The sequence below is a fragment of the Peromyscus leucopus genome, chromosome 1 (genome assembly GCF_004664715.2).
Source record: "Peromyscus leucopus breed LL Stock chromosome 1, UCI_PerLeu_2.1, whole genome shotgun sequence".
NCBI classification, from domain to species: Eukaryota; Metazoa; Chordata; class Mammalia; order Rodentia; family Cricetidae; genus Peromyscus; species Peromyscus leucopus.
Genome location: NC_051063.1, coordinates 29,334,861 through 29,347,182, shown reverse-complemented (window position 1 = coordinate 29,347,182; position 12,322 = coordinate 29,334,861). Strand labels below are relative to the sequence as shown.

The following is a 12,322-nucleotide window of genomic DNA, read 5'->3' as shown; positions in this document are numbered from 1 at the left end:
AAATCTAATGCATGTGGGTATAAATCATTTTCATATTGTTTTCCTATCCTGTGTGGATCCACATAACAACACAGTTGAGCAGGAAGTAATTGAGGTAAAGAAAACAAAGACAAGTGTGATAATATCCGTGATTTTAAGAGCATTTGGCTAAATTATTTTTGGAAGGTTCTATAAGGTAGAGTTATGATGCAATGTCCTAAAACTTCTAAAATTTGAGTTATGTATATGCACTATCAGTGACAAAATCAGAAAGATTTAGACGTTTTCATGGAGGTTAGAAATGTCACTTTATTTCAGCTTGCACATCAGGGTAAAAGGAGGTGCAGTCTGTAGTCGCTTACACTTCCTGTGCAGTCCTGGAGGAGGAGGAGCCCGTACTGGAGGAGGAGGAGCCAGTCCTGGAGGAGGAGGAGCCAGTACTGGAGGAGGAGGAGCCCGTACTGGAGAAGTGGCAGGGGGTTCTGGTTCGTCCAGTTTCACAGGTCCCTTTTGTGTTTGCTCACACAGTGACTCAGAACACTCCCCTTGGGGTCTATAAAACACCAAACATGTCCGCGATTTCAGAAGATACGGACACTCTTTCCATGTTGGTAAATTCCACTGCCCACTGAGACCCTAGGCAGTGTTTGTGTTTGTTCTCGAATGTTTGCTCTCTGTCTCCTATTGAAGACGTTTACGCAGGGTGAGAGGCCGTGTCCGCGCTGTCCCCCAGAGCCCTCCACACACTTGCTCTTGGTTCTGCTGCCTCTTTCATGGTGTTCCTTGTGCCCTCTGAGGTCACCTTATAACTTACCTATCGAGCTGATTTTCTTTAGTCTGATTTCAAAGTTAACCTTTAAAAGATCATCAAGAGAGTTCTTAATCGCAATATCTAGAGTTTTCTTAACATTTAAGGCATTGAATATAATTTTTGATAAACTACATTTTCACCAGATTCTAACCTGGGATAAAGAACTTAAATTGTTTTTCTGTTTTTAAAAGTTTTTTTTTTTTTTTTTTTTTTTTGGTTTTTTTTTTTAACCTCATCTTTTAAAATACTTTCTCCTCCACCTAATTATATTTCCTTATTATATTATATATTTCCTTAGTTTATGTATAAACTCTTTATAATTTAATTGCTTAGAAACGTGTTAGACATGAATATTATATATTTAAGTTCGCATGTGTAAGCCAGAAATCTAATTGCTTAATTGACTTAAGGTTTTAATTAATTAGTCCATTAATTTGAAAATATGAAATTGGTGCTGGGAATACAGTCACAGCTGGTGGTAATGCATTCACCTGCAGTGCTCACAGACTTTCACGCGCACGCGCGCGCGCGCACGCGCACACACACACACACACACACACACACACACACGCACGCACGCACGCACATTTGTTAGCACATACTTATATGTACAAACACATATGCACGTACACACATATATGCAATCACGTGCCCCCCTCACACATGGACACACACACAGAATCAACAAACAGACAAACGCACTTGCTATTTCTTGCCCAGTGAGGACACATGGAAATCTGGGACAGGTTTAGGGCGCATCTATGTATTTCTTAACTTAGAATGCCCGTCCTTCTCTGTCATTTCTCTGTTGTCTGAATTGTTATGTATTTTCCCCAGTCTCATAGCTGTGAAATATAAAACTCATCACTATTAATCTGTTTTGATATATCCTTTTAAAGAGAGTATTGAAAGAGCACTGAAAAGAAACAAGCTAGCCATAACCATATCTTAATAGTTTAGCTTCTGCTATGTACAGATGTGCATTGTTGTTGACGATTTCATTTATGTATGATATAAAAGGTCAATATTTGTTACATCAAATCTAATCTGTGCCTAATGTTATAGACATAATTTATTATATTTTTATTTCTATGTCTTTGTTTTCCCCTAACGCTCTGGTGCAGATGTTTCCTTCATTAGCATTCAGTACAGGGAAACTGAGACACATAGTTCCCTAAAATATATGATATTATGTGGTTACTGTGAGAGGTCTTAGTCTAATCCATTACGCTCAGCCACTATGCTGTTCGCTCATGGTATATAATAGTTCCTAAAGAAAGATGTTTTAGTACAGGGCCTATGACATTCACTGGAGTGGAGGTAAATTTGCATACTTTGCTAGGTTCACATTGCGAGGTTTATTTCTTATTAATGTGGAATTTTAAAATGAAGTAGCATATTTCTTTTAATGTGCAGAATAAAATGTATGAGTGTATGTATTCTACTTTTGTGCACAAAGATCTATGGGGGAAGCAAATTTTCCTGGTGTCTTATAATGATTACAGTTGAGTTTCTTTCAAACAAGTAGTTATCAACTATGTTAATTGAAAACATGATCATTCCTAGATAAACTGGGCTGCAAGTTTCTGTTAGGCACATTTAATAAATTATCGTATTTCACATGGAACTCAGCTCACATTTCTGATTTAATTTTATAATAGGTGTTAACTGCTTAATATCATAATCTATATAATGATCAGCATTAATAATCTAGTATTTTGGTATTCTAGGTAAAGTTTTCATGTACATATTTTATTTATAGTATGGTGATTCCAACTGTTTTGCTGAGTTAGAAATATCGTATTTATAAATGCTGTGAAATATCACCCCAGGCTTTGAAGAATTTAGGTTTCATAAGTTTCAGACTTTCTTGTATTTTGATTTTTCAGATTGCGTTTTCACAGCACAACACAATCATGGACCTTGTGCAGTTCTTTGTCACCTTCTTCAGGTAACTGGATTTAGCTGACTTTTAACTCGTTAATCCTGTGTGTGCGCGCGTGTGTGTATGTGCATGCATGTGTGTGCGGGCGCGTGTGTGTGTGTGTGTGTGTGTGTGTGTGTATCCTGTCTGTCACATCATTTGTCAGTTATATATCTTATTATTCCATTTCTTGAATGCATATTATGTATGTCCTATAGAGCAGATGGATTATACTTGCAATTTAGTTGTGTAAAATCTTTTATACTGCTTTGTGGCCAGTGGATTCAGTAGTAAGACAATCAGTTTGCAGTTTCCTTTCACATAAATAAAACTACTCTAATTAATGAAATCAATAACACACATACCTTATGGATTAGTTAAATCTTCTAGAATTGAATCAATTCAATTCTTTATTGACAAACTATCATGTATGCTTTCTGATGTGCTAAATGTGTGGTGAATAAGAAAACATGTGGTGGTGGTGGCGGCGGCGGCGCACGCCTTTAGTCCCAACACTCAGAAGTCAGAGCCAGGTGGATCTCTGTGAGTTCGAGGCCAGCCTTCAAGGACTTTCTAACCTCGAAGTACTATAAACGCCTTTGAACAGAGTCTGGTCCCCAGATCATTAGTTATGTTACATATTAACCTGAGTTCTTAAGATCAAAGGAATTCCAAATTTAAACAACTTTAGTAAATGCTGTGTGTTATGCACATGGACATCTGTGGGTTGATTTTTTTTAACTGACATTACTTTTTCAGTAGCTGATTGACATGCCTTTCTTAGAGGGAGGAAGGTGTTCTTTGTTTCCAGAAGCATGCAGGCCTGCAGGGAATCTCGTTTTCATTCTCATGGTGGTAGATGGAGAGACACTGGGCTTGGGGACGATACTGTAATGTCCTTGCATCTAAGCAATGTGTTTACAGTGGAGCCAAGAGCCATATGGAAATTCATGGGAGTGGCAGTGATCCAGGAAAACATCTGTGGAGGAATTGACTCTGCAAACCCGATGTTTCCAGTTCTTGAGCCAGCTCATGCCTGAGTACATTTAGTCACTGGAAGCATCTCTGGAGGTGGTGTTCTCTGTCACCCACTGATTGTTCTTTGTCATTGAGCTGCGGTCTGTCTTGATTCATCTCTAGGGCCATACGTACCATGTCTGATCTCATCTCCACCTGCCAGTCAGGGTTTTTATTCTTTTCTCCACTTTTCACCTTCTCTGTTCCTTTACAAAGTCTTTGCCGTGTCGGTCGCTTTGCTCTGGAAACCAGCGCGTTTGTCGGTCTGCACAGCGATCCTTAGGTTTTGACACTTAGTACCATCCGCATATTCCCATCACAGGTGCGAAAATCATTCATACTTCAAACACTTTTCTGAAAGGTAAAACTTGGAGAAGCATCTTAAACTATTTATGTTTTATGATTTTGTTCCTTAGAGTAAAATGAATTTTAAGGATAGAAACAGTGTATTTTTGGAAAACACTAGAAGTTACAATTGAATGAACATTAACTAATGCATTAAAATTAAAACACTTGATGCAAAACAATATGGATCAAGATATACTAGAAAGTTTAGTTATGTGTCAAAATTCACAGGTGAATGAATGTACATGTAAATTCTTTGAATATTTAAGTTTTGGAGCATTTGAATTTGTGTACATATATTTACATTCAATAACTCTTAGATTAAGCAAAAGAAAGCTAGTTTAATGCATACCATATATCAGAGATTATTCCTTTAATTAGGTTGCCATTATAGACAAAGTGAATTAAAATATTCTAATCTTTGTGTGATCAAATATGTTTGATGGGCTCTTTGTCATTTAAATTTCTTCTAGTAGTGAAATGTAAATTAGATAATTTAAAATATTCTCATTGTTAGGAAAAGAAATAGACAGAATATTTTGAAGTTCATTAACTTTTTTTTTTTAGAAGGCTGCCACTAAATTTGAGACAAGTTAATGCTTATGGACATCCCTTGTCAGGCCAGCCTGCCTCTTAATGTTCTGGACTAGGCCTGGGTCAGCCTGTGAATGGATGAGCCAGCTTCAGATTAGTCAGCATTCTAGGCCACTTCTCAAACACTGGATCATGAGTGTTTACCTCCTTATTCTGGAGACTTCTGGTGGCAAACACAATTGGGTCAGAACCAGGGAAATCATTTATAGATATGGCCTGGCTCTGATCTTAGCTCTTTGTGCTGTGATCTTAGCTCTTTGTACTGTCTTAAGTAGGTCACCCAGCTCCTCTGAATCTCAGTTTTTTCATATTTATAGGATCTACGAATTTTTCTTATTGCTGGTGGGGAATGTGATAAAATATTTTAGTAAATGGTTATAGAAATAAAAGGGATTTTTTTAAATAATATTTTTCTCTGTTATGTGAAATGGAATAGCAAATGTTTCTCAACCTGAAAAGTCTGTGTTATTTAAGGAAACACATTAAATGGAAATATGGCAGGCACATTTTTAATGGTGCCACTAATTCCCATTGTCCACTGGGTGTAGCTAATGTCTGAACAAGGTTGTAGCAGTCTTGGAAGTTGTCACTGTTTTATCCTACTTGATTTATAGGCTCGTTCTAATCTCACACTTAAAGAGGGAAGTTACTATTAGGTGAGTTCATAGACACAGTTTGGCCTGCTGTGAGTCACAGTTTAGCTAGAATTTTACCTCCTCCCACCCTCTCAACACTGAATTCCAGTAAGAAGCCATGATGATACTTTAGGTCATGAGGTATCTGTCACTCTCACCTTGTACCTGATAGTACTTAAATGTATTTCTGTCTCCTGTGTGCTGGCTAGTTTATGTCAACTTGACCTAAGCTAGAGTTATCTGAAAGGAGGAAACCTCAGTTGAGAAAATGCCTTCATGAGATCCAGCTGCAGGACACTTTCTCAATTAGTGGTTGATATGGGAGGATCCAGCCCATTGTATGTGGTGTCATTCCTGGGCTGGTGGTCCTGGGTTCTATAAGAAAGCAGGCTGAGAAAGCCTGGAAGTAGCTCCTTCCTTGGCCTCTGCCTCAACTCCTACCCCCAGATTCCTGCCCTCACTGCCTTTGATGATGAACTATTATATGAAACTTTGAGTGAAATCAACCCTTTCCTCCCCAAGTTGCTTTTGTTCATGGTGTTTCATCAGCAATAGTAACTCTAACTAGAATATCTTGTATACCCTATATATACATGTATGTATATACTTGTGTGTAATGATTCATTTTGATTGTCAGGTTGATACAACATGAAATGCCCTAAAAGGGAATCTCAATAAAGAATTGTCTAGATTAGGCTTGTGCCAAGGCATATCTGTGACAGATTATCTCGATTACTATTTTTTGCTGAAGGGAGACCCACCCTGAGTGTGGATGCCACCATTTCAGGGCCTGGGGTCTGTACGGAGTAAGATGGAAAGAATGAGCGAAACATTGGCCCCCATGCATGCATCTGCTGCTTTAGGTCTCGACTGTAGATGTTGTCTCCCTTACTCATGGTCCTGTCGCTCTGACCTTCCCACAGTGAAAATGTAGATTTGTGAAAATTCGCTCTTTCTCCCTTCGTTGCTTCTGTTAGGCTATTTTACCAAACAATAGGAAACAAAACCAAGACGCTATATGTACTCGTGTGTGATGGGGATCATCTTATATACTTTTCAAGTTGTTTCATGGCTCCTAAGGACCAGCCTGCCTGTTTAGTCAGAGGATTCTGGCTTTGAGCAAGAGGAGGTCCTGACATCACAGAAGCTCCTTGGTGCTTTTTCATTGTCACGTCAAACCAACGATGTTATAGAGCACTCTTGTTGCTAACCACTTACTTAGCCTTCCAGGAAATAATGCTTTATTTTATGTTATGAGGATAGGTGTTTTGCTTGCATGTATTTATGTGTATCCTGTGCATGCCTGGTGCTCATGAAGGCCAGAAGAGCATGGGATCCTTTGGAACTGGAGTCATCATAGACAGTTGTGAGCCATCATGTGGGAGCAGAGAATCAAACCTGGGTTCTCTAGAAGATTAGCCATCTCTTTAGCCTCAGGACACAATTCTTGAATCATCACAGTTAACCTTTGTGGACTACTTCCATAATCTTGATAATCTATTTTAGATAATCTGCCTCCTAGATTTGGCAGCAAAGAAATGATACCTCCTCACATCATGGTGGTAGCAATGCTAGTCCTATGACTGTCCTTCCTCTTTTCAGCTCTGGTCTGCAGACGAAAGCCAGCATACTTCTTTATATGTTAATGGCTCACTCACCAGCGTATTCCCATTGGTTGTGGTGGACTGTGTGGCCTCCAGGCCTGCCATGGCGCATGACTGCTGGCTGGTTGTTCTGGTCTTATAGCACTGTCTCTCCAGCATACTCCCCATCTTTATATGTAGTTTCCTTCTCTCCACCCTCAGGGCACCTCATGCCGTCCGGTTTGGGCTATCTATGTCACTCCTTTTTCCAAGCCTCTGAAACTCAGTCTTCATCACGCTGTGGTATTAACCTGACGTCCCAAGTCACACTTTACATTACTCGTGTTTCTAAAAAATTGTAGTGAAACTTATGGATTTCTATTCATCTAATTCCTACATTGCTCCCTTGATGAGATAACCTCTCAAATCTAAACCTTTCCCTGTTTTTGTTGCTTTTGGTAAAACATTCGAGCTAATTCTTGTACCTCTTCAGCTCTTACTCTCTATCATCTCAGATGGGCAATGCTATTGCTTCAGCTTTATGAATCAAGTGGTCATGGGACCAAACCTTGACAGCTTGTGAGGCCAGCCGCCTCAGTGAGAGGAGTCCGCACGTCTTCAGCATGGCACAGTGCTGCTTACTCCTGGAATAGGGGCAGTGGAGCCACCATTGCAGAAGCATCTGAGTTTTGTATCCCTGTCTCAGTCTTCCCATCCCTGAGGCAGAAGTGTTTTCACTGAGTTTCCCATCATCCTTTGGTCACCAGCACCACAGCCATTAGATCATCAGCCTGTTGCTCATCCATGTTCTGACTTTTGTATTTGGCCAATAGCATTTGCCTTCTCTTTCTCATTGTCCCACTGAAGGCATCAGTGCCATATAACTGTAATACTCATTCAGCTCTGGGAGGTCCTTTTCTGGTAGAGGTGCACATGCGGAGCCTGTATCTTTGGTGTCCACTCTTCTGATGGTGGCTCAGTCCAGACTTCCACCTCTCTGAGCACTGTGTAGTTCTGACTCAGTTCTTTCCCCATATTGAGTTGTTCTCTAGGCCAGGCTTCTGAGTTTAGTCCATGACATTCCCTCTGGGTTCAGAGTGTGAGAGTAAAGCAGGAACTTTTGTTTGTAGGTTTATCAAGATGCCAGCTCAGTAATATTTCATCTTACCATTTTATTTCTCCATTGATCATTTGATAGATACTTTAGTTTTCCTGTTATAGCTATTTTGAATAATGTTTCTGTAAACATTTGTTTATAATTTTACAAACTCCAGAATGGTTGTGCTGGAACAGGGATGGAGTAGGAGACCAATGAAAGAGATACAATGATAAAGGTAGACATCATGAGGATAGGGAAATCCTGGTGCTAGGATGTTCCCAGGAATCCACAAGGATGACCCCAGATTAGACTACTAGCAATGGTGGAGAGGGTGCCTGAACTGGCTTTCCCCAGTAATCAGATCATTGAATACCCTAACCGCCATCAAGGGGCCTTCATCCAATAACTGATGGAGGCAGATGCAGAGATCTACAGCCAAACACAGGCCGAGCTCTGGACGTCCAGTCAAAGAGAGAGAGAAGAGGGATTTTATGAGCAAAGGTATCAAGATCATGATGGGAAAACCTATAGAGACAACCCGAACCAAACTCCAGTTTATAATCAGAGTTACTTATCACAGACCATTCTAAATGGTTTCTGAAGATGTCCTGCCTTGTTATATTATCAGCAAGGATGAGAAATCTCTAAGAATTGTATTTTCTCTGTAGCCTCACCACTATGAGTTATTTTCTTATAACACTATAAGTTACATCTGTGTTACTGGGTACAGTGTGGAGAGAGATGTAGGTTAAAATTTTAAGTAGAAGACTCTTAAAGGATTCAAAAGCAAACATAAAACCTCTCAAGCATTAGAGGATCTGAGGATAAAGGCACATACATGGTCATTCTGCTTATAGAATTTTTAAAAAGAAAAAAAGCAGTAGTGTGCATCTTCAAAGGACAGAAATAAACCTAAATCATTAATCAACCCAATCCTTGTCATGACCTAGAAGTATTTGACGTGATTCTAAACTAACAGACAAATCAGAGCAAGGACAAGAGCATTGTGAAGGATGGACAAAGTACACGCTCAGATGATAGTTATGCTAATGCAAATGAGACCTGGGCTCTGGACCTCCCTAGGTAGAATCCCTGAGCAAATGCTTATTGTATTGGAAATTGACTCTGGAATTTTCTCCCTGGTTTCCTTATGGAAGGGAATTGATGTTTATGCCCTGTTGGCGCTTATAAATCAGTGTATTTAATATGGTGGGAATGAACTGGTGCCAGTGCAGTTTATAGTGATTTACACCAACGTTGCTCACATTATCCACAGTGCTGAGGTTGAGACACTAATGACAAAAGCAGGAGTTCTGTCTGTAGCTTCGCACTGACCCCTAATGGCCCTGTGAGCCCGAGCCAGCCTGCCCTTCAGTGAGCTTGCTGTCCCGCCAGTCTGCCTCTTTCCAGTAGTCTCCAGATGTGCCCAGCCGTCAGGACCCGTGCGCCTCACTCCACATCTCACTGTGGTGTGCCTCAGCTCACGTCTTACTCCACCCCTCATTCCTGATCCAGTTATTGGTTTCACGTCCCGTTATCGGGCCGATTTCAGTTTATTCTGTGCCCGTGGGTGCAGGGGGTGTTACTTTTCTTCCCCATTGTCTGTTTCTATGTGTTCACGTGAGAGTACTCATTTCAAGTTATGTGCAATCAGATTCATTTTCTGGTGCTGGCCTATGCTCTCTTGTAATTACCAGCTTTGTTCACCTGGAGGACTGTCACCAGGCCACCGCTTTGTAGCCAGCTTTCTTTTTACCCAGACTGACCTGCCCTTGTCCCTTGCATCTTCAACATGCTGTCTTAATGGCTTCTTTCCCTAGTGTATTCCCGTTGAGATTTGTCCAAGTTGTTTGCATCACTAACCTGTTATGTTCATTGTTGGATAGGATTTTGTTTATGGACATATCACAGTTTGTCCCTACAGAGACAGAGGTTATCCTTTCCGCGATTATGAATAAAGTATCAGGGAACAAAATACTTTCTTTATGTTTTCTATGGACACAAGTTTTTATTTCTCTAGGGTAGCTTCTTAGAAGTACAATTGCAGGTCAAAGGTTACAAATACATTCATTGTCACGATTTTTGCTGTCATTTTAGAGTGACAGTATCTTTTCATATTGAATTGCAAAGCAAGAGAGCTCCAGGTATATTACATCTTTACCAGGGCTTGGCCCTGATGCACACAGACACACACATATACACACAGACACAGAGACACACACACAGAGCATGTTTATGTTAGGTATGTGATGGCACACACACACACACAGCATGTATATGATAGGTATGTGATGGCACACACACACACAGAGCTTGTATATGATAAGTATGTGATGCACACACACACAGAGCATGTATATAATAGGTATATGATCACACACACACAGAGCATGTATGTGATGCACACACACACAGAGCATGTATATGATAAGTATGTGATGGCACACACACACAGAGCATGTGTATGAAGTATGTGATGCACACACACACAGAGCATGTATATGATAGGTATGTGATGGCACACACACACACACAGCATAGATATGATGGATATGATTGCATCAAGTGATTTCATTCACCATTCTCTAATAGACGGTGCTGTATCAACCACTGGTAATTTCTCCTGCTCTTATTGGATATCCTTTCATCTCCTTTGAGGAAGTGGTTTTCAAATGTTTTGTCCATCTTTTGTTCATTTGCTTTCATTTTCTTAATGTTGAATTTTTAATATGCGTTATATATCTGAAGTATAACTCCTTGCCACATATATTATCTTCAAAGATTTCAGTCTTTGTATTGCCTTTTATTTTCTTAATAGTACCTTTCATAGATTTAAAAAGTTAATTTTTATAAAATTCAAAATAAGTTTTTTTTTTAAATTATGTTTTTAGTGTTAGAACAAAAGACTTCCCAACTCAAGCTTTCTAAGGGTTTTGTATTTTTATTTTGTATATTTAGGTTTATGTTCCTTGTCAGCCATTTTTGTTGTTGTTTGATTGAAATTTAGCTAAAGTTCATTATTTTATATGTATCTTTCAAATTATTGTAGCCTGACTTGTTGAAAAGACTGGTCTTTCAACATACATGAAGTTTTATTCTCAGGAAACCTCTCTGAGTACCCCCAACCACCATCACCAAACTTCAGTGTAAAAATTTGTTAAGCTACCTTGATGGCAGTGAATTATACTGTGTGAGGTCAGTAGGCAGAGCAGAGAGGAAGAACAGACTTTGAAATACGGCTGAGTTTATTGGTGAAATTATTAAGGTCTCTCCATGTAGTTAAAAGGAATATTTATTTAGTGGGTAACTTACAAATGAAGGGATAGGTAGGTCGTGGGGTCTGGGGAAGGTGTATCGCAGTTCATCGGGGTTCTCTGGAGCTCTGCTCAGTCAACCTCCACCGTCCAGGGTCCAGGAACAGAGAGCGTGCTGGTCCATCCAGATCTCGGGTCTCTTGGTGCCTCCCTTGGCCCCACCTTGTAGGGGTGACAGTTGCTGAAGCCTCAATGGGGGGTGGAACTTCCAGATCAAAGCTGGAATGCTACCCACTGCATCTTCCCCTTTTTGTCTAAATAAGAAGGTTCTAACCTAATACAAGACTATATACAAAGGAATGGTTATCAAATATTGTCCTCAAATAATGAGGGATAATGACATAGATAAGATGGATCTACAACCAATGCGAACAATATCAAGCAAGAAACACATACTAAACAGAGAAGTATAGAGCATAGGTAAATGGCATGTTACAAAGATCATTCCAAAAGGTGTTCTATCCTAAAGAACCTGAATCTAATACTTAATATTGTTCTATCTAAGATTTTACACACACACACACACACACACACACACACACACACACACACACACAAAGTTTTAACTATAACTGCTAGTTTTCAATACCATCAAAGACCTGAGAAGGAATACAATGGTACCTGAGAAATGGTAGATGGATGCAAGCAACTTTTGGGAATCTTGCAAGAGTAGACCAAGACAGCTGGCAGCCTGGACAGTCACCTAATGTTTCTCAGCATTGTTGGTACATTCAAATTGGCTACAGGCCTAGAGTATCTGACAGACCATTTTCATAAACAGGAATTCTGAAAGACCATCTTACCCTGTCTTGGCAGAGTATAGTGGTCGCTTTCCTTGTGTCCTGCTTGTCCAGAAAGGACAACATTGCATTCATACTGTCAGCAGTTAAGACAAGGGCAGTTCTTTGCCCAGTAGACCATTGTGCCAAGAAGACAAACTTCCAAATGGAAATGTCTTAGAAGCCTCAAATTCTCTCGGGATCAAATTTGTGCAGCCAGAAGCAATTGTGTCTCATGTCAA

At 39.8% G+C, this 12,322-nt stretch overlaps 1 protein-coding gene across 5 annotated transcripts in view; it reads left to right on the top strand.

The window, feature by feature from the left end:
• Positions 1 to 12,322, top strand: part of Atrnl1 (attractin like 1) — a 590,535-nt gene that overhangs the window by 205,638 nt on the left and 372,575 nt on the right. For 4 of the 5 annotated variants that reach the window (XM_028880975.1, XM_037205779.1, XM_037205772.1 and 1 more), the window contains exon 25: positions 2,680 to 2,741. In XM_028880975.1, coding sequence (XP_028736808.1) covers positions 2,680 to 2,741 — 62 coding nt within the window. Of the gene's footprint in view, positions 1 to 2,679; positions 2,742 to 3,638; positions 4,087 to 12,322 lie in introns of those variants that run through there. The other variant, XM_028880977.2, reaches the window with a different exon arrangement.